The 19,899-nt window shown below is 33.5% G+C and overlaps 1 protein-coding gene across 7 annotated transcripts in view; it reads left to right on the top strand.

Moving 5' to 3' along the window:
- The window catches only part of Cntn1 (contactin 1), a 343,238-nt gene that overhangs the window by 176,710 nt on the left and 146,629 nt on the right, over positions 1-19,899 (top strand). For 4 of the 7 annotated variants that reach the window (XM_078014877.1, XM_078014878.1, XM_078014879.1 and 1 more), the window contains 2 exons: positions 14,570-14,722; positions 16,202-16,234. In XM_078014877.1, coding sequence (XP_077871003.1) covers positions 14,662-14,722; positions 16,202-16,234 — 94 coding nt within the window. In that variant the 5' untranslated portion in view covers positions 14,570-14,661. The remainder of the gene's footprint in view (positions 1-14,569; positions 14,723-16,201; positions 16,235-19,899) is intronic. The other 3 variants (XM_078014880.1, XM_078014881.1, XM_078014882.1) reach the window with 1 other exon arrangement.

Here is a 19,899-nt window from a genome sequence, read left to right as displayed (position 1 = left end):
TAACAATAGCTAAACTGTGGAAGCAACCTAGATGCCCTTCAATAGATGAATGGATAAAGAAACTGTGGTATATGTACATAATGAAATATTACTCAGCATTAAGAGAGAATGAAATTATAGCATTTGCAGGTAAATGGATGGAACTAGAGAATATCATACTAAGTAAAATAAGTCAATCCCAAAAAACCAAAAGTTGAATGTTTTCTCTGATAAGCTATGTTGGGCCATAATGGGTGGGGTGCAGGAGGGTAGGGAAGAATGAAGGAATTTTGCATTATGTAGAGGGGAGTGAGGGGAAGGGTGGTGTGGTGGATATGGAAAGGATGGTAGAATGAGACAGCCATTATTATCCTATGTACATGTATGATTATACTACCGGAGTGACTCTGCACCATGTTCAGACAGAAGAATGAGAAGTTGTGCTCCATTTGTACACAATGTGTCAAAATGCATTCCACTGCCCTGTATAACTAATTTGAACAAATTTTAAAAAAAATAGAAGGAAGACCAATAGAATAGAAGAAGGGTAACAAGTTGGGGAGGGGAGGGATACAGGAGGGACTGGGGAATTAAATTGAATAAATTATACTGTTTTATTGTGTAAATGTATGAATATATTATAACAAATAAAAATGTGAATTAAAAAGTGAATGCATCATCCAGTGGCCTGTTTGCTGGGCTATAATCTACAAAATTAATAAATATTTAGACTGTGGAGTATCATTTTCTCAGCCCCAAGAACAGGAATACTAATCAGATTCAGGACAAAATTTATTTAACAACTACTTTATACCTTCTTAAGTAGAAGTCTAATTTTGCAAGGACCAGAGATTGGCAATGTGAAATTTAGAACTTTTCAGCTTGCTTGCTTGTAAGGCACTTTGCCACTATCTCATTCATTATATAATATATATTCCAAGAAATATAAAGGGCAACACCTGGTGCCTTTTCTTTCCATGGAATGCTGAAAGTCAGCAAGGTTCAGTTCAGCAGACTACAAATCATTATCAATCTTCCATCTCAGAAATTCAAGACATATTAATCAAAACAAATAGAACTCAGACAAATGAAAGCAATAGGCAGATAAATAAACAAAGACAAGATTGTATTAAAAACATCAACCATCTACTGACATATTACATAAAATACATAAAATATTAAAAAGGAACATCCTGGTTTAAGTATTTTACATATATTTCAAATATAAATGCAAAATGAATGGCCCCTTAGAAGATTTGAGTAAAAAATATTACTTTTTGGCCAAAGCTTTGATTTTAAATGTGAAAACTTCCTCTTCATCTTTACTGTGTAGATCATTATATCCTTATGCATAGTCAAGTTAAAAACCTAGGTTTCAAGCTAAATCAACCTCATTTAAAATGTCAATGATAGCACAAATTCAGAGACAAAAATTTGAACATATTTAATTCAGCACTGATACATATCGAGTAAGATTAAAAGTCTTTGAATAGCCATAATAAACCCTGGCTAGTTTATTAATCAAAGTGAGTACACAAAAATAGGAGAGGAGAAATATCTGTATTCTACAACCTCTAAGTTTCTAACATCTTTGTTCTAGGAAACTGAAATTATAGTGGAGATATTCCTTAGATCTCTAAAACATCCAGAAAGGAATTTTTTAAAATTTTGTTTTATTTCAGGAAGAAATGCAGAATAAAGGCCAAAAGTATTTCTCCAAACTTGTAGAGCAATTCAATAATCTGGCAGAGAGCAATGAGCTTAGGGATCCTGCCAACAGGGGCAGCTGTCACAGTTTTCTCCCTTATTTTATTTTGTTAGTTTTTGAGAGTTATGATGGGGAAAAAAATCACTTTAGATTTATATTTCTACTGCATCATTTTCTCCCTTTAACATATCCATTGCATAAAACAAATATCTACTACTGCAGTTCAAATATTATTGCTATACAGGTCACATCTCAATAGTCCTGTGTGGGCTATTTACAAGTCCTATCTCACCTCCAAATTTTTTTCTCATTTATTCAAAATGTTTATTTGGTACCTCCACTTGGATGTCTATCAGGAAACAGAAATCTAAAATGCTCTAAAGTTATGTCTTGGCCAACTCATTTTCCCACCAAAATTCTCCCTCTCTTTTGCCAAATAGCAGCATTTTTCACTACAAAGGACAAACTAAAAGTCTCCTCTCTGAATTCCTCCACTGCCTATTTCCACTGTCTCCACTGGCACCTTCCACTCAGTGTTCATCTCTCACTGATCCATACCTTCTTTGAAGAAGCCAAGGGCTTTATATCTTGGATCAGTTGAAACCCTAAGACCTACAATTGTACATAATGGGTTCTTCAATATATTAAAATAAGTAAATATATTAAAATAACTAAAGTTGCCGTAAATGTTTCCACATTGCTAAGTATATCATTGATTTTGCACATCTACATTGTGAATTATAGTGGCAACTGCACTGCATTAGAAAAATCATTAGGTTTCAAAGAGAGATCCTATTGTACCCCTTCTCTCAATTATAAAAAAAAATTATTGAATTACCCTCAACCAATATTAAGTATTGTATAATGATTCTTCTGTTTCAAGAGCTCTGAATGAACACAAGTGCATAGCATTTATAGGTGCTTTTCATTTTAATTATCAGATACCTTCAATGACACTTAAATCCCTTATTTTTTAAAAATTTTTAATTTTTTTATTATAGATGGACACAATATCTTTATTTTGTTGATTTATTTTTATGTGGTGTTGAGCATTAAACCCAGTGCCTCACATATGCAAGACAAGTGCTCTGCCACTGAGTTACAACCCTAATCCCTTAAATCCCTCTTATTAAACACACACACACACACACACACACACACACACACATTTATTGACCCAAACACTATGCAAAGTATTTAACCCTTATTAGAAATATGAGGACTTGTATGAATCATGTTCCTTTTCCCTTAGTAATTTACAATCTAGCTAATAAAGAGAAACTGTCATGTGTCTATGTACATTTTTCATCTAATTCTCACAGGCATTATTTTTCCCATTTCCCAAATGCTAGCATAACTTTCCCAAAGCCATCCAGCCATACAAATCAGTACTGATTTATATCTGCAGTTTGTACTTGTCTCTCAATCTCACTACTGTATAATAAAAAAAATCTAAAATGTCAAAACCCTAGGTCCAGTTTGCTGACCAGTTTTATGGTCGGATATTGTTTTGTACTTATTAATTATTTTCATAAGCCATTGAGATTTCATAAAATATCAAATCTCAGCAAACAAGTTACTTCTTCAAAATATTGTTCTTCTAATCCTCTGAAATTGTCTTCAACTATTTTTGTAATAAAATATAACTATATTCAGTTGTAAGTGGCCTTGCATTTAAAAAATAAGCAAGAACATAACAATAATGTATGACTGAGTAAGTGCAACAGTTTCTCCAAGAGTTCAGATAGGCATTTTCTCTATTGGTCAGCTTTTCACCTCTGGGACACAATCCCAGATAGTCAATTTAGAAGAGGAAACATTTATTTTGACTCATTATTTCAGATGTTTCAGTCCATGATTGGTCAGCCCCATTATTTCTGGACCTGTCGTGAGGCATTACTACAACATGGCAGAGGAACAGGACAGAGAAAAGCTGTTCATCTCCTGGCAGTGGGAAGCAGAGAGAGGATGGAGAGAGAGGAAGGAGCCAGAAATTAGAGATAGACCCTAAGGGCATGCCCCCAAGGAGTCACTCCCTTCAACTGGGACCCAACTCCAACAGTTTCTACCACAGGTGATGCCATTGAATTATGAATTCCCGTGGCTTCATCCACTGAGGACATCAGAGTCCTCATGATGTAATCACTTCCCAAGAGCCCTACCTCTGAACATTGCTGCATTGGGAACCAAGCTTTTAACACCTGAGCTTTTGTTGTAAATTCCAGATCTAAACCACAGCAATAAACAAGTACATAATAATAAGGTTTTACTGAGTAAGCCAAATAGTTGCTCCCAGACTTTAGACCAGGGAAAAGTCCTCTGAGGAGAGGATTGTCCAAGAAGACCATTTCCTGTAAGAATGAATTTTGATATTGGTCCTGAAATGTATATGAGACTCTTATTTTCTTATAGTTAAGCTGAGGTGAATCTTAGTAGCTACATTATTGGGTTATGTTTATTAATTGAGTTAATACTTATGCTTTTAAAGTGCAGCCTGGTTTGCAAGTTGCAAGATAGAGTGGATTATCTTGACTACGAAGCTGGGACTTTTAATTAGATCTTTTTATTTCTATGGCCTAGTATAATGTCTATAAAAATTGTTCAGTAATATTTGTTGAGTGAATTATGAAATGATGATATATCATTGATAAATTTTGAGCCAGCAAAGGACAAGACAGTTATATTTTCTGAAAGTAAAATCTAAGTTTATATTATTTATATTGTGTACTAAGCTTCAGAAATCTGGATATATGTTCCTTAAAATAAGCAATATATAGTCATTGCTTCCTCTGGGTGGTAGGGATTAAAAGGTATATTTAGAGAGATGTTTCTCATGCTTGTACCTCACTAGAATCTAAGCTTCTAAGGTTTGACAAATTTGCCTCTATTTCTTTTACCAACTGAGACATATAAGAGCCTTTCATATAGTAGGAAATTAATTAGTATTTGTTGTTTGCTAAAACTTTGATTTGATATAATAAAACATGTACATTGAGAGAGAATAAATGAAGATTTATCAGGAGCTGTGGAATCCCAGTCCTTTAAATTCAGTTTTTGCATGATTCATATCTTTTTTTTCTGTAATTTTATATGAAAGTATGCATGTATTTACTCTTGTCCTCTTGGCTACTTAATTAAATTTTATACAAACATGAAAAAAAAATAGACCAAGCTCTCTGTAGGGCTCAACACTGTGTTGTCAATATAAATCCAACACCTCAACACCCCAAGAGCTTTAGGATTCAGGACTTAGGGAGTCTCTCCAGTGTCCTTTCCAGTAGTAGTAATGGAGCCTTTGAAAGGAGTATGCAGCCCAGAGCTGTCATAAACCAGAGCACTTAGGATTAAATATTGGGATAATATTTTCTTTCAGGACTGTTCACCAGCCACTCATTACTAGGGGAAGAAACCAAAAGTTCAACCCATGGCCTTTATGCTCCTGCAATTTAACCACACTTCTCCTACAACTTTAGTGATCCCAGGAGAGTATGCTCTGGTCATACAAAACTCTAAAGTTTTCTGAATGTGACCTTTATTTTTCTACTTTATGACTTCACTGTTGCTATTTCGTTCTGTTCATTCATGTGGATCTGTTTGTCAAATATGGAACAAAGATTTGCTGGTTTTCATCAGCCAATAAATTTATTCAATGTATATTAATTATCTATCCTCAGTGTATAAGGCATAATGTTAGGTAATGTAGGTAGAAAAATGCACAAGGGAGTTCTTGATGTTGGGAAGCATATTTAGAAATTTCCTTGCTGAATATTTATCTCTGATCTACCGATACTTATGCTGTTCCCTCATAATTTCTGGACATGGTAGATACTTTGAAAGCATATGTAATAAACGAATGAATATTTAAAATTAGCATCCAACAGCTAGGCACACTGGCATATACTACTACTATCCCAGCTACTGTGGAGGCTTAGGATCACAAGTTCAAGGCCAGCTTGGGTACCTTACTGAAACCCCATTTCAACATAAAAAAATTTTAAAAAGCTGGGTATTTAGCTCTCTGGTAGAGCACCCCTGTGTTCAATCCTCAGTTCTGCAAGAAAAATAAATCACATTCCATCTACCTTTATGTGATTACTATTTTGTAAATTCTTCAAAGAAAATGAATCAAATTTTCCGGTTTTAGAACAGCATACAATAAATATGGATGTCTAAGTGGTAAAATTACACAAATGTTCATTGAACTCCTCTTATATGTGTTTAAAAAGAAATGCTTGTTGAATTTTAAAAATTGAAGTACATTTTTAAAAAATTATCTTGTGCTATTTCTAGGAATAAGGACTTTAATGGTCTTCCTATAAATGGCTCCTTAGGTCATGTACTGATCTAACATGCTACATTTAGTGATTCTTCCCTTTTATTTACAAAATAGACTGTCATGATCACACCATGCTCTCCCAGGAGGAGACATGTCTTTGGCATATCTCTTAACCTGAACAGCCACACAGGAGTTAAAAGATTATCAGCCTCATTCTTCCTATATGTGTGGGTCTTTTGTCAGAAGGCATTAAGAAACTCAAGGTACCCTTGGACAGGTGGAGCAGAATCAGAGCCTGCTCTTTTACTTGCAGAACATAAAGGTACTGTGCAGTATGGAGCAGCTGTTCACATCTTGAGCCTTTGCAGAAACATGAGAGCAAATGGCTTAGAGAAGAGCCTCTGGAAGCAGAAATGACAGCAGCAATGAAGGCTTTTTATTAGATGTGGGCATCTCCACAGAGGAATAAAGCCATACGGAGGGAATATTAAAGCTCGGGAGGACCTTAAAAACTCCCAGTGTAAATTGAGTGGGCTCTTCCATCTGGCACTGTTTCTTCACAGGTTTGTCCTTTTGTGCAACCCTGTGAGAGCCAAAGGGAAAGAAGTTTGAACATTCAGTCTTGCTGGCATGGGAATTTTTTTTCTGCTGTCAAAGACTTATTAAATCCAACTTTGGATTTTTTGATATGATTCACATGGAAGGTATCACAGCACACATTCCTTTGTAGTAGTCCTGTTATCGCAGATCCATTTGAATGGCAGTTGAGCAACAAGAGAAGTGAAAAGCACAGTCAGGTCAGTATAGTCCAACGAGCTTGTCTCATAAAAAAGTTAGAACCCTTCCAGATATTACTCAAAGCCCCATATCAAAACACCTTTTTCATTATGATATGGCAAAGTTAATCAGATGTAGACAGACTATTTTGTCTGGGTGGCTAACTGCCGAAGTAGAATACAGACATAATTTTAAGAGATAGAAATAGACTATTAAATGTTTCATATCTTCTGATTTTTATTTAGATTTTTATAATTTTTTGTTGGTGCATTATAACCATACTCAGTAGTGGAATTCATTATGCCACATTAATATAGGAACATAATTTGATCACTCTTATTCCTCAGTACCTTCCCTTTTCCCATCTTCTTCCTTCCCACTGATCTGCTTGGTCTACTCTACTGATAGCTCTTTATTATCAGCATCATTATTATTATTTAAATTAGTGCATTATAATTATATATATGCAAGTGTGATTCATTGTATTTTATTCTTACAGGGACGTAGCATTATTTAAAGTGCATTGCCTGAAGGCGTGGCCTTAGAACACACTTGTATGAACAAATTCACCTATAGATTGTCTCTGGGAGTGGTGGAAATATTACAACCTTTACTTATTGTGCTTACTTCAATAATTGTTGAACCATCTATTCCTTGGGAAGTTTTATCTAACTGTTGATACTTGGGTTATCCTCAGAAACTGATTATTTTTATGAATTGCTCAGGACTCTTGTCTAATTAACAAGTGCACCCCAATGCTGTTAAGACAAGTGGCCCCTAGACTACATTTTGCATAACCCTGGCCTATAGTCATGAAAACTATGTTAATCATTAAATACATAAAAAATCCTTTATTGAGATCTAAAGCAAGAATATATTTTAAATATCTTTTTTTTTAAATTAAGCAATAAAAATGTGAGATTAAAAACTGTCTGGAATAGGATTCAAATCCTGGTTCTGTCACTAGCTGCTTGTCTTTGGGCAACCCACATGATCCCTATAACTTGTCCATCTCTAAAAATCTCAGGTAGTTGGGGACAGGATCATAGGAAAGAATATATCAATTAGTGATTTGCAGCATTTTAAGCATGTGTGAATGTGTTTGTGTGTGTTGCTTGCTCCTGAATTCTCCTCGTGTATCTGAGTTACCTTGCTACACTTCCGTTCTCCCGTTTATCATCTGACTCAATCCAGTTTCTTTCCCTCCTCATTCCTGTAAATCCTTTACCACAGGGTATTATCAATTGCACTTCCCTTTGTCCCTCAATTCCTATTAAACTTGCCTACCATGTTTACCACATTTTTGTTGAATACTCATTTAGATTTTCAACAACAATTTTTGACAAACCTCACACTTGATTCTGGTGACTCAGAGTAAAATAAAATTTGGGTTTGCCCTTGAGTAGCAAACTGATTTTTATTAATGTGTTGATAAGAAAGAGGTTGAGTGGAATCCCATAAATATGCATGTGAATATTGCTTAATAAAACATCACCTTCATTGTTCATTGATTTAGAATAAGATTCTTGAAATTTCCAATGATCAAGAAGTCACATTGCTTGATTTGCTCATTATTACTCTCTCTTTTCCTTTAGCATCTCAGGATTTGTAATTTCAAGAAAAATAACTGTGATATTGGCACCATATCAGTTTCCTGTGAGAGAGAGTTTGGAATCAGCAGGGCCTTTCAGCATTTTCTCAAGTTTTATGAAGTACCTAAAGACATACACACACTCCTACAATGTGGGACAAAATCTTCATAGGACTTTCTATTTATTCTACCAAGTAATAGTGATGGTTTCCTGAAATCCAGTGAATAAACACAGCTGCTTCAGTGATGGTCCTGTGTGACACCATTGTGAAAAACATGCTATAAATACTATAAATGTGATTACACTATTTTGAAGTTCCTCTGGATCCATTACATCATTTAAAAAAAAATAAAAGAGTAATTAACTTTATCATAAATCCAATTATCAAAGATGTTAGCATCAGTTCTGCAAAATGCAAGCAGGCTCTGCTATCAGCACTAAATTAATATTCGTATCTGCAAAGAGCCTCTGGATTCCTTCCCTCCCCAGTATCCTGTGATTTATTAAATTTCACACTTCCCACGTGTTATATTTTTAAAAATATTTGCAAATATATTGTATGGCTTCTTTTTTCAGGTATCCTTCACATGCAGTCACATGGTAGGTTGTGTCAGGGGCTAAATTCTTGTAATCTGAAGACCATTGCAAACCATTGGAGCTTTGTTTACTAGTCAAGCAATATACTATTCTATTTTGACAAAGAAAGGATACTACTTATATAATAATTTTCAGAAAGTGGAGGATTTTCCTTGATCATGTCCTGTATTCCTTGGCTCAGAGCACAATGTTCTTCAGATCTTTTTATTAAATATATTTGACAATATCAGTTAGTTGTTCAAACATTATGTGTGTTTGCAGAATAAAAGGTTAAACAGAAATAGCAACAATTTGATGATAGTTTAAAGAAGTCACTGTGAAGCCAAAGTTGAAATTCTAAAACATACCACTATTCAGCTGAAGAAAGTTGTGTCATCTATTTTTAAGTTGTATTTAACAATCTGAAAGTTAATGGAGAGATATAATACTTATATGAAAGTATTTAATGAACTTAGCATTTAAATACATACTATCCCTTTCTTAAAAAGTAGTGTTTTAAAAATTCAAAAACCATTTGTTTCCCAGGAATTTTCATTTACTCAACTTTATTCCACTATTATGAGCACATGTCATAAGCTAGTGCATCTATACACATACAAATCACTTAATCCTCACAATAATTCTCTAAATTAGAAGGAGGATGTCCAGTTTTACAGACTGGGCAACTAACACTGGGAAGATTAAGAGATGGAGCAGCAGGGGCAGTATTTTAGTTTGATTCTGAGAATAAAATGTCCCCCAGTTTTGAATTGATGAGTAAGAGGTATTGGTGTCTTTCAACTAGAATAATCTGTGCTTATCTCTAACAACCTTTTTTGAAACATTTTCTGGAAATAGAATTCAATAGCAAATGTTCTTCAGAACCAAAACAGAGTGATGGGGATGAGGAACCAGGTGAAATTTTACGGAGGCTGATTATCATTTTAAAATCATCTTTCATCGGTTGTGTTGAAGATTAAAAAAAAAAAAGTCAAGAATTTTTTTTTTCTTTTTAAAACAGAGATGGGGCTACTTGCTAATATATCTGATTATTTTCTCAGTGTTCCTGGAATCTAGTTTCCCCTCAATGTAGATAAAGTAAACCATCAGTGCAATGAAAACTTTGTTTTATTGGTCTGGATGGAGCACATTTTCATTATATAGCAGTATGAAATATTTTGTAAATAATTGTTAGTGACTAAATGCCTGCTTATGTATTGTTGATGCTGTTCTGAATAATTTATTTGAGCTATCTTGCCTAAGAACATAAAGAAGAGCTAGACAGTGTCTGTCCAGACAGAATGCATATCTAGCTATGGTGCTCATTTCTCAATAAGAACCCTAGAATTATCTAAAGCAAAGAGGGAGAAGGAGAGAGAAAGACAGGCATGGGGAGATGAAAAAAAAGAGAGTGTTCCTATTGCATTGTTTTTACCACATAACAAGGCACTGCTGTTACAATACATAGTTAAGAGATTTAGTAAAGAGTGCAATTGAAAAGAGGAAGCTGAATTCATTTGGACGTTAGTACAGCCCCAATATATCAATGATGAGCCAGTCACCAGAGACCCACAGAGCTCTGATGGATTGTGGGATACGATATCCAACAGCCTGATGCCAGATTGGGGAGTATAAGAGTCACAGGGCTCTCTGAAAGCCAAAAAATTCAGGGACTGGCCAGCCCACAATGGTCTTGGGGACAGAAATGCATGCTGGCTTCTGATCATTCTGTTATTTCAGTTATGGAGATGGAAGAAATCTGCCTCTGTAACTGGCACATTTGTTAGAGTTGCATGTTTTCTTCCTCTGTCCCTTCATTTGCTGCAACCCTGCCAGGCCCATGGAGGCCAGAGAGGGGCTGTGACTTGCTGAGTGCTACTTCCTCAAGAGAGAACTAGAAAGGGCAGTTTCCTCCACATTAGCAGGAATGAGCTTAGCTTCTCTACTGTGCTGCTGAGGGATGTGATCAGGAGTCATGGATGACTGGACTACTGGTAACACGGTAGAGCAAAGCACCAACAGAAAACACATGTATAAACAAGATGTGAAAGATGCTTTTATACCCAACCCACAAGAAACCCATTAAGTGAATTAAATTAAGTGCTGCCTGAGTGATGGCTCTCTGTCCTACTTAAATGGCAACATTTTAAAGGAGAAGATAGCATTGTTAAGACAGAGAGGCTCAAAACAATGAAAGAACTTTGCATTCTGATTAGAGTGTGCCTATATTCAAACTGAAATACAGTTTTCCATCAACACTCACCTAACTGCATATCTAAGAGTGCTTTAGAATATTGATATTTAGAATATCTTTAAGTCATTATAATCTCTAAGATCAAAGCCTCAAGAAGAGACAGTGTTGATACCTATTGTCACCATCTTATCCTTATTTAAGGAAAATAAAATTAAATATCAGTTTGTTTATGGCAAGAGCTTTGGAATATACTAGAATATAATAAGGGACATGGTCCATTCATTATGAAATAATAATACACACACACACATATAGAAATAAGTCATATACACAATTTCATGTGTATATATCATGAAATAATGGTGTATTATATATATATATATATATATATATATATATAATATACATAATGAAAGAATGAATGGGCCATATATATGGCTAATATATATGTGAGCCATCATAATGAATGAGAAACATATCCCCTGCCCTGACAGGTGTATAGCCTAGTAGAATAATAATCTAATATTTACTAAAAAAAACCATACTAAATATCTCACAGGCAAATTATCATGTAACCATTATAGCAGTCCTAGGAAATAGACATTTTTTTTTATATCTTAGAAGTGAGGAAAATGAGAGTCATAGTTTGAGTAACTTGCCCCAAATTGCAAACTAAAGAATTATTGGGGTAAAATTTAGACAAAATCTATCTGGCTTTCTCTTAGATTATTTTGACTATTTATGGCACAAGTTCCCCCATACTGTGATTGTTATGAAAGGAAGTGTTAAATAACATGCTAGACCTAAAAAGAAATGGTCTGTATTTTGTTTTCAGTTTCCTAAAATCACTTGCTCTGTGTGAGCACAACCAATCTTTCTTAAGACTTGCTCCACTTTTTTAGACTATCTATAAAATTAATGAGTAAATCTCTGTGCCACAGACCATCAGAAGGAAAACTCTCAAGGACACATTCAGAGGACTAGAACTTCATTCTTCACCTCTGTTTCCTTTTTTCTCTGGTCACTGGCACTTCCTTTTCACTCAATACCCAAATTGCGACAGGATCCCTTGCTCTTAAATTTGAATATCTGTGAGAGTCATTTAGAATTTTAAATGATAATAAATAGTATATTAATAAATAAATTAGAACTTTTAAAACCCAGTAATCACTGTTGGGTGCCATTGAGCTGTACATGCTTTGTGATTTGTAACTTTTTGCAATATGTTGTCCAAGTCAGCTTTTTTTTTATTGATAAAACAACAGTTTTTACATGAGTTACTATTTGTGTTTTCTACCTTTCTCTTCATGAAAGGAGGTTGTCCTCATTATTGTGCATAACCTAACTGGAAGAGTTAGAAACCAAAGGACCAAGAAAATGCTCAAGGGCACATTTGTGTGTGTCTGAGAAAGCTTAGAAAGACACAGCCAATCTGCACACATTCTAATTATTCTCCTCTAGGTCTATATTTAGATACAAATTATACACTGCTTCATTGAAATAAAAAGCTAACCCTTCCACAAGTCATTTCATTGATTCTCCTGCACCCAAAAGATTTGTTCTTCATTCTTCATGTTTCTTATACTATTTATTTTTCTTTCTGGTCAGTCCTGCTTAGTGAAAGAAAACTAAAATAAAAATTCTAGATTTTATATTTTCTATGCAGATGTATAGTTCATATCTTCTCAGACTCTCTAAGAGGAATAAATTGGTCATAAATTAATATCAACAATTAAAAATTATCTGTGGGATACTTTTTCTGCATTCATATTCTAAATATTTCCTGCTTAAATTTGACCCATTTCCATTGTGTTCTTTAAGAATCCAATTCAAATTTTTATATAGATTAATAATTAGAGGTTAATAATAATTTCAATATATTGAATGTAATAAATTATTTTATCCTGGCTCATGTGCTACCAGTAAACATTTGCAAAGTGTTAGAATTCTTGAAAATCAAGATTCTCAAAATCCATCATAACTAAGTTAACTGGAGCCAATATTTCTCTTCAGCATGTTAGTGAAATATGAGCAATTAGTAAAATTTTGTTTTTGCTCTTTTGGATAATACTCAAGTATATTTCTATGTTGAATACTACATGATTAAGTTATTATTTTAGAATGATTTCTTGCTGTATATTACCTGCTGTTTTGTACTCATTTCTAGGACATGATATTTCAGTCATTCTATTTTAAAACACTTGAAACATGATTTAATGTCTTTTCAAATTGAAACTCTTGTTGGCTCCTACTGAAGAGGTCTTTTCTTAATGGCTTGGGGATGTATTTTTTCTCAAGGAGTCTCAGGAATAAATGGGTTTACAAAGTAATTGAATGACTTAAATCTTAGAGTACAGCATCTCCACTTTCATGCCCTGCCTGTCACACTTGGGCACATGTTCATAGGGCTGTACTTTACAATGATTTCAATTAAAATGATTAACATTATTTTTCAAATTTAATAGCATGCAAGTCCAAATAATTATCTCATTATACTGACTTGTGTACCTATCTCTATTTCCACTGACCTAGGAACTTCTTCAGACCAAGAAACTCTTATCCGTATGCTTAGTCACAGATGCAGCTAACAAAACTTAAATTGTTGGGCTCCTCATTTCCATAAGATATTCCAAGGCCCTGGATGAAATCTCAACAGTAGGAGCCAGCCAACAAGAGTTTCAATTTGAAAAGACATTAAATCATGCTCATTGATTTTTGCAAAATTTGTAAGAGCAAGATATTTTAATTAGACAGTTGCATAGTTTTATAGCTTAGTTTACATTAGTAAGTTTGTCTCCTTGTCTTTAAAGAGGTCTCCCTAACTTTTAGAGATTTGATTGTTGAACTAGATTTGTCTTTTCTGACATACCTGAGTAATTTACTAATTGTTGAAAGAATGAATGAAAGTGAAAGTTAGAAGGAAGAATGAATACATTCTTAATTATGTTTTGTATTAAAAATCAGCACTGTGGCAAAAATTCTTCACAAACCACCAACAGGTAGTACTAATATATCACCCTCTATGATACCTATGTGTTTACAAAGCTTTAGTACAAATACATCTTTAAATGAATCTTCCTATCAGCACTTCAATTAAATTTAATTTTCAGTAAAAATGATAGATATTGGAACATTGACAATTATACTATTTGTTGAAAGGATTATTATACTCAGTGGTTCAAAGAAACTCGAAAACACCTGTTAAATGACTTGCTTATGCCCAGGGTGGATCGGTACTGGATGTCAGCCCCGTGATATTGAATCTACTCTTTTCATTACAACAGTGTCTACAGATGTATTTAAATAAGCTAAAAATTATTCTACAAAAAAGAAGTACAAAATAAAATAGAATTAACAATGTTGTTGGCCCCAAATGATAAATATTTTTCCTTCTTTCCTTTCTTCCTAATCCTGCCCCTGCATTTCCCTTCCCCTCCTTCCATTTCTTTTCTCCTTTCTTCATGCAGGTGTTTAATACTACCCAACTGCCAAACAGCTAAAGCTTTTTATTTTCTTTTTCTTTTTTTGGAAAATTGAACGAATTTCTATTAAACATAAGATGAAAATGTGGTTGCTGGTCAGTCATCTGATGATAATCTCTTTTACAACATGTCTAGCAGGTAAGAATATCCTTTGTATATTTTCCATAAATTATACCCACATAATCCATATGTTTTGCATTTCACTAAATTGCTTGTATGAAGATAAAATTAATGTTTTCTTTTGACTTCTGGTTCATAGAAGTAAATAAATTTAATGTTAGGGTTAGCCCTATTTTTAAAAAATTTTGCTTTCAATTAAAATTGATAGGATTTTGTTACCTCATGTGATAATGTGATGGTAACTGTTTAAAATTTGAATATCTAACGGGAGGGATTCCTGGCATGAAGCATTTGTCTATTCCTGAGAGTAAATCTTCTCAGGATGGTCAGTTTCAACTTATTGTCATTTAATTTGGAAATAATGTGTCTAGTTCATTATTAAATGATTATTTTCACCATCCAGATAGTGATATACTTAAATAAATAAATGCAGTTAAAATATTTTTAAAGTAATGATTTTAAACATGTATTCCCTTTGTTTTTAATATAATTTATTTATTTGTAATTTAATAATAATATAAATGTTAATTATGTGTTTAAAAATGATTCATAAAGTTTCTGTAAATTAATAGTCACTTCTTGAGAGTGATTTTGAGTGGGTTCAACACAATATTGAATTATACATATATTTGTCTACTTTAGTTAATCATAGGTAAATAATGTTGAAAATAATTTACAATGTATGTAGGCACATTCACAATACCAAAATAGTTGTGAGAGTGTTCCAATTTTTAGGACAAATATTATAAGTCTGTCATTTGAAGACAAATATGAACCACTCAGAGATATTTCCTTCAAGGAAAGATGCATCATATTTGTATCTGAAATTAGTATTTTCTAACAATCAGTCTTTCTGATACCTTCATCTCAATGATCTTAACTCAGCACAGACTCATTGAGTTGCTGAAGTTCAAGACATTGCTGTCTCTTCCTTTTACATCAACCTTTACTGATTGCTTGAATGATAAAACTGAGAAACATTCTATCCTATTCTTAACATTTTTAAGGAAATAAAAATGGTATTTTATTTTGGGTGGTAATTTTTATTATGCTGACTCCATAATCCAAAAAAAAGAGTTTTATTATTACTTAAGAATTTTAATGACATTGGTAACTATGTATTTTTATAGTTATAATAATTATACACACATGCATACAAATAATTGCATATATAATATGTATACACATATGTAATATAAATACAATCCAGAAAAAATGGAAATGTTATTATTTCAAATCTTATTTATATGGGTGAAATAAAAATTATCTTGTTAGGACCAAAAATTTATATTAATTTTATTGATTAAAACTTTGCTGCAACTATAAATGTAAGGATAAGAATAAAATATTTGTACTGATGTAGAGATACTTCTATCTTAAAGGTGAAAGACTGATTCTTCAATGTCATTAACTAGCATCTCAGTTATTTGAATAATGTTTGAAACCACTACTCAAAGAATTGCTTTAGGTCAAAATTGTTTTTTCTTTTTGTTTTAGAGTTTACATGGCACAGAAGGTATGGTCATGGAGGTAAGTTGATGAAGGGGAAAACCCTTTTAATAGCTTTTCTCACTTGAATCACACTTTATTTCTGCTTTGTGTTATTACCTCTCTAAACTTGAAAGCAATTTTTTAAAATTTTAATAACTTAGGAAACTTTTATGATGGTTTTTATGAGATAATAAGGCAACTTGTTCAATTGGCAAAGTGATTAAATCACAAATAGGATTGTGGCAGATGGGAAATATCCAATGTGGCCTGTATTCTCTCCCTACATGCTTTGTGACAATGCTATGCTACTACAATTTGAAGCAATACTTTAAATATCGTAGCTGTCTTACTTATTTTTGAAAACTGCTTGCATTGCTACAAGAGAGAAAATGAAAGTTGGTGAAGTTGGAACCTTAAGATATGGTTTACTTAGGAACCTAGAGATGTTGCAAAATTTATTTTTCAAGATGTATTGAACAAAGGGCAATCCTGCTACTTTGGATTCTACTTTGACTTTTTAACAGTTCTTGCAGAAACAGAGGCAGCATGGTATACTACGAAAAAAAAAATCAGAGTCTAGAATAAGACCAACCTGGTTTTGCAGCCTAGTTCTCACTAGCTGATCTTCTGAATATTTTTGTGTAAATTATTTTACTTTTTCATTTGCCTCAATTTTCTACCATGTAAAAATCAGAATTGTTGTGAGTACTGAAAAAGTTTTGCAGTGATAGTTTGTAGCACAGTGACTGGCATGATATGTGCTTAATGAACACATTTAAGCTGGTAACTTAAAAAAGCCACTATGTGATGATAGGAGATTGAAAAATCAGAAAGAATCTCAGCAACCAGTGCTACAACTTGCATGCCAAATCAAGAATGCCATACCAGTTTGAAGGAAAAGAACTTCCATGTGTGGTATAAAAGGACAAGAAATTCTTGGTCTAAATTCTATCAAAGCCATTTCTGTTCATATCTTGTCAATTGGTAATCATTACATGTAGGCTGTATAAGGATGAGTTTTGTATGTTCCTTGACTTAAGACTCTTATCATATAGTCAGAAATAAGATACTGTTTTATAAGAAAAAGTGTGATCAATGTTTTAAAAGGATAATTTGTTGAATTATGATATATTTAAGATATATCTACTAACCAAAGGGCTTAAAAATAGCATACTAGAGGGACACAGTCACATCAATGTTTATACCAGCACAATTCACAATAGCTAAACTGTGGAAGCAACCAAGATGCCCTTCAGTAGATGAATGCATAAAGAAAATGTGGCATATATATACAATAGAATATTATTCAGCATTAAAAGAGAATAAAATCATGACATTTTCAGGTAAATCGATGGAGTTGGAAAATATAATGCTAAATGAAGTTAGCTAATCCCCAAAAAACAAATGTCAAATATCATCTCTGATATAAGGATGTTGATTCATGATGGGGTTGGGGGCAGGGGAACATTAGAGGATTAGATGAACACTAGATAGGACAAAGGGTGGGAGGGGAAAGGAGGGGGCATGGGAGTAGGAAAGATGTTGGAATGAGATGGACATCATGAACCTCAGTACATGTATGAAGACACGAATGGAATGGTGTAACTCTGCTTTGTGTACAACCAGAGATATGAAAAATTGTGTTCTATATGTGTAATATGAATTGTAATGCATTCTGCTGTCATATATAATAAATTAGAATAAGTAAAAAGATATTTAATGACAAAGAGGCTAAGTAAGAAAAGCTTGAAGTATTTTAAATGTAAGAAGTAGAATTAATTCTAAATAGAGAACAAAATACAGATAAAAGTTAAGAGTATTTAAAAAAAAACAACTATATAAAAGTTAAGAGTATTTAAAAAAAACAACTATACCTATAGTGTTCTGTGGAATGTTAGTAGAAGTTTCATTAAAAAGGACTTTATTGTCGAATAAATTTGAGAAAAACTGTAAATTAAAGTTTTTATTAATTTTAAATAATGTTATACTACTTATATACTAAAAATAATATATATTAGTTTTTTTAGGGCTGTCATAAGTATATTCCACAAATTAGATGACCAAGAACAGAAACTTATTGTCTCAAAGTCCTGGAGGTGCTCATAAGCAAGGTGTCAGAGGGCCATGTTCCCTCTGGCACCTAAAGAGAACATTTCCTTCCTGTCCCTTCCAGCTTCTGGTAGCCCTTTGCTTATGGCAGCAAAATTCCAATGTCTGCCTCAAACTTCACAGGAAGTTACCCCTCCATCTCCTCACATAATCTTCCCTGGGTGAACCTCCATCTCTGCATCTAAGTTTCCTCTTTCATTAGGGTACTGGACTTATTGAATCAGGGTTTACCTAATGACCCCATTTAAACTTGATTCCCTCTATAAAGACCCTATTTCCAAATAAGATTGTATTTGGATAACCAGGAGTTAGGACATATAATTTTTAGAGGAAGAAGGGGAAATATAATTCAACCTATAATATTGCCCTATAAAAAGTATTGTGAATCTCTGAAGAAAAGAATTATAAAGTGTTCAGATGTTCCCAAGATAATTTAACCGCTAGCTGATAGGCACTAAGAAGGCTAACTGCCCCCATTTTGAAAAATGTTTTTTAATACTCAAAACTTATCTATGCTAAAATTTAAATTCATGAAATATAATAAAACCATCAGAACCAACTTCATTATTCCTCATGTCTTTAATTGTTTCTTTAAAAGTTTTCATGTTTTGCAAAAATGTGATGAATGAACATATTGAGTGGAATAAATGAATATAACCAAGAGAATAAGAGAATGAATACAATCAAGTTGCATAAAGCCAACTTGTAATGCTCAGATATTTAAATCATTTGAGATGTGTGAGGTGATGCACATGTGTAATCCCAGCTACTTGGAAGGCTGAGGCAGAAGGATTGCAAGTTCCAGGTCAGCCTGAGCAACTTAGCAAGACCCTATCTCACAATTTTAAAAAAGGGCTGGGTAGAGTGAGCCTAGGTTCAATCTCCAGTATCTCTGTTCTCCTTCTCTTGCTTGCTTTCTCTGTCTTTTACATACACACATGCACACACACACATACACTCACACACAATTATGGTTTTGATGTGAGATGTCCCCCAAAAGCTTATTGTTACATTATGAGATCTGAAATATAATCAGTGCATCAATCCATTTGATGGGTTAATAATTGAAATGAATTTAGTGGGTGATAAGTGTAGGCAGGGAGGCATGGCTGGAAACAGTGATTCACTGGGGTCATGCCTTCAGGGTTTATATTTTGGTGCCTCGCTTTGCTTGTAGGCTCTATGAGCTGAGCAGTTTTCTTCTGCTACACCCTTCTGCCATGATGCTCTTGCTCACTCAGACCCAGAGTAATGGATTCAACTGACCATGGACTGAACCTATGAAACCATGGAAACCCAAATAAACTTTTCCTCCTCTAAGTTGTTCTTGTCAGGAATTTTGGCTTCAGTCACAAAAAACTGACTAACACACACACATGTACATACTACTAATAAGAATATCATTTGAAAGTAACTGCTTATTTTAGATCCTTTTTCATTTGTCATTTGCATTGACCTTTCTACCAGAAAGAAATAAAAACCAACTCGCAGCTATTTCAGGACCAACTTCCATGGAGACTAACCAAAAAATAAAAATAAACATTTTTAAGTTTCTTTATAATTCAGTGACAAAAAGTGTAAAGAAATAAAACAGT

This window comes from Ictidomys tridecemlineatus, chromosome 6 (assembly GCF_052094955.1).
Source record: "Ictidomys tridecemlineatus isolate mIctTri1 chromosome 6, mIctTri1.hap1, whole genome shotgun sequence".
Classification (NCBI taxonomy): domain Eukaryota; kingdom Metazoa; phylum Chordata; class Mammalia; order Rodentia; family Sciuridae; genus Ictidomys; species Ictidomys tridecemlineatus.
The sequence above is the reverse complement of the archived record's forward strand: the minus strand, read 5'-3'. Positions and strand labels throughout refer to the sequence as shown.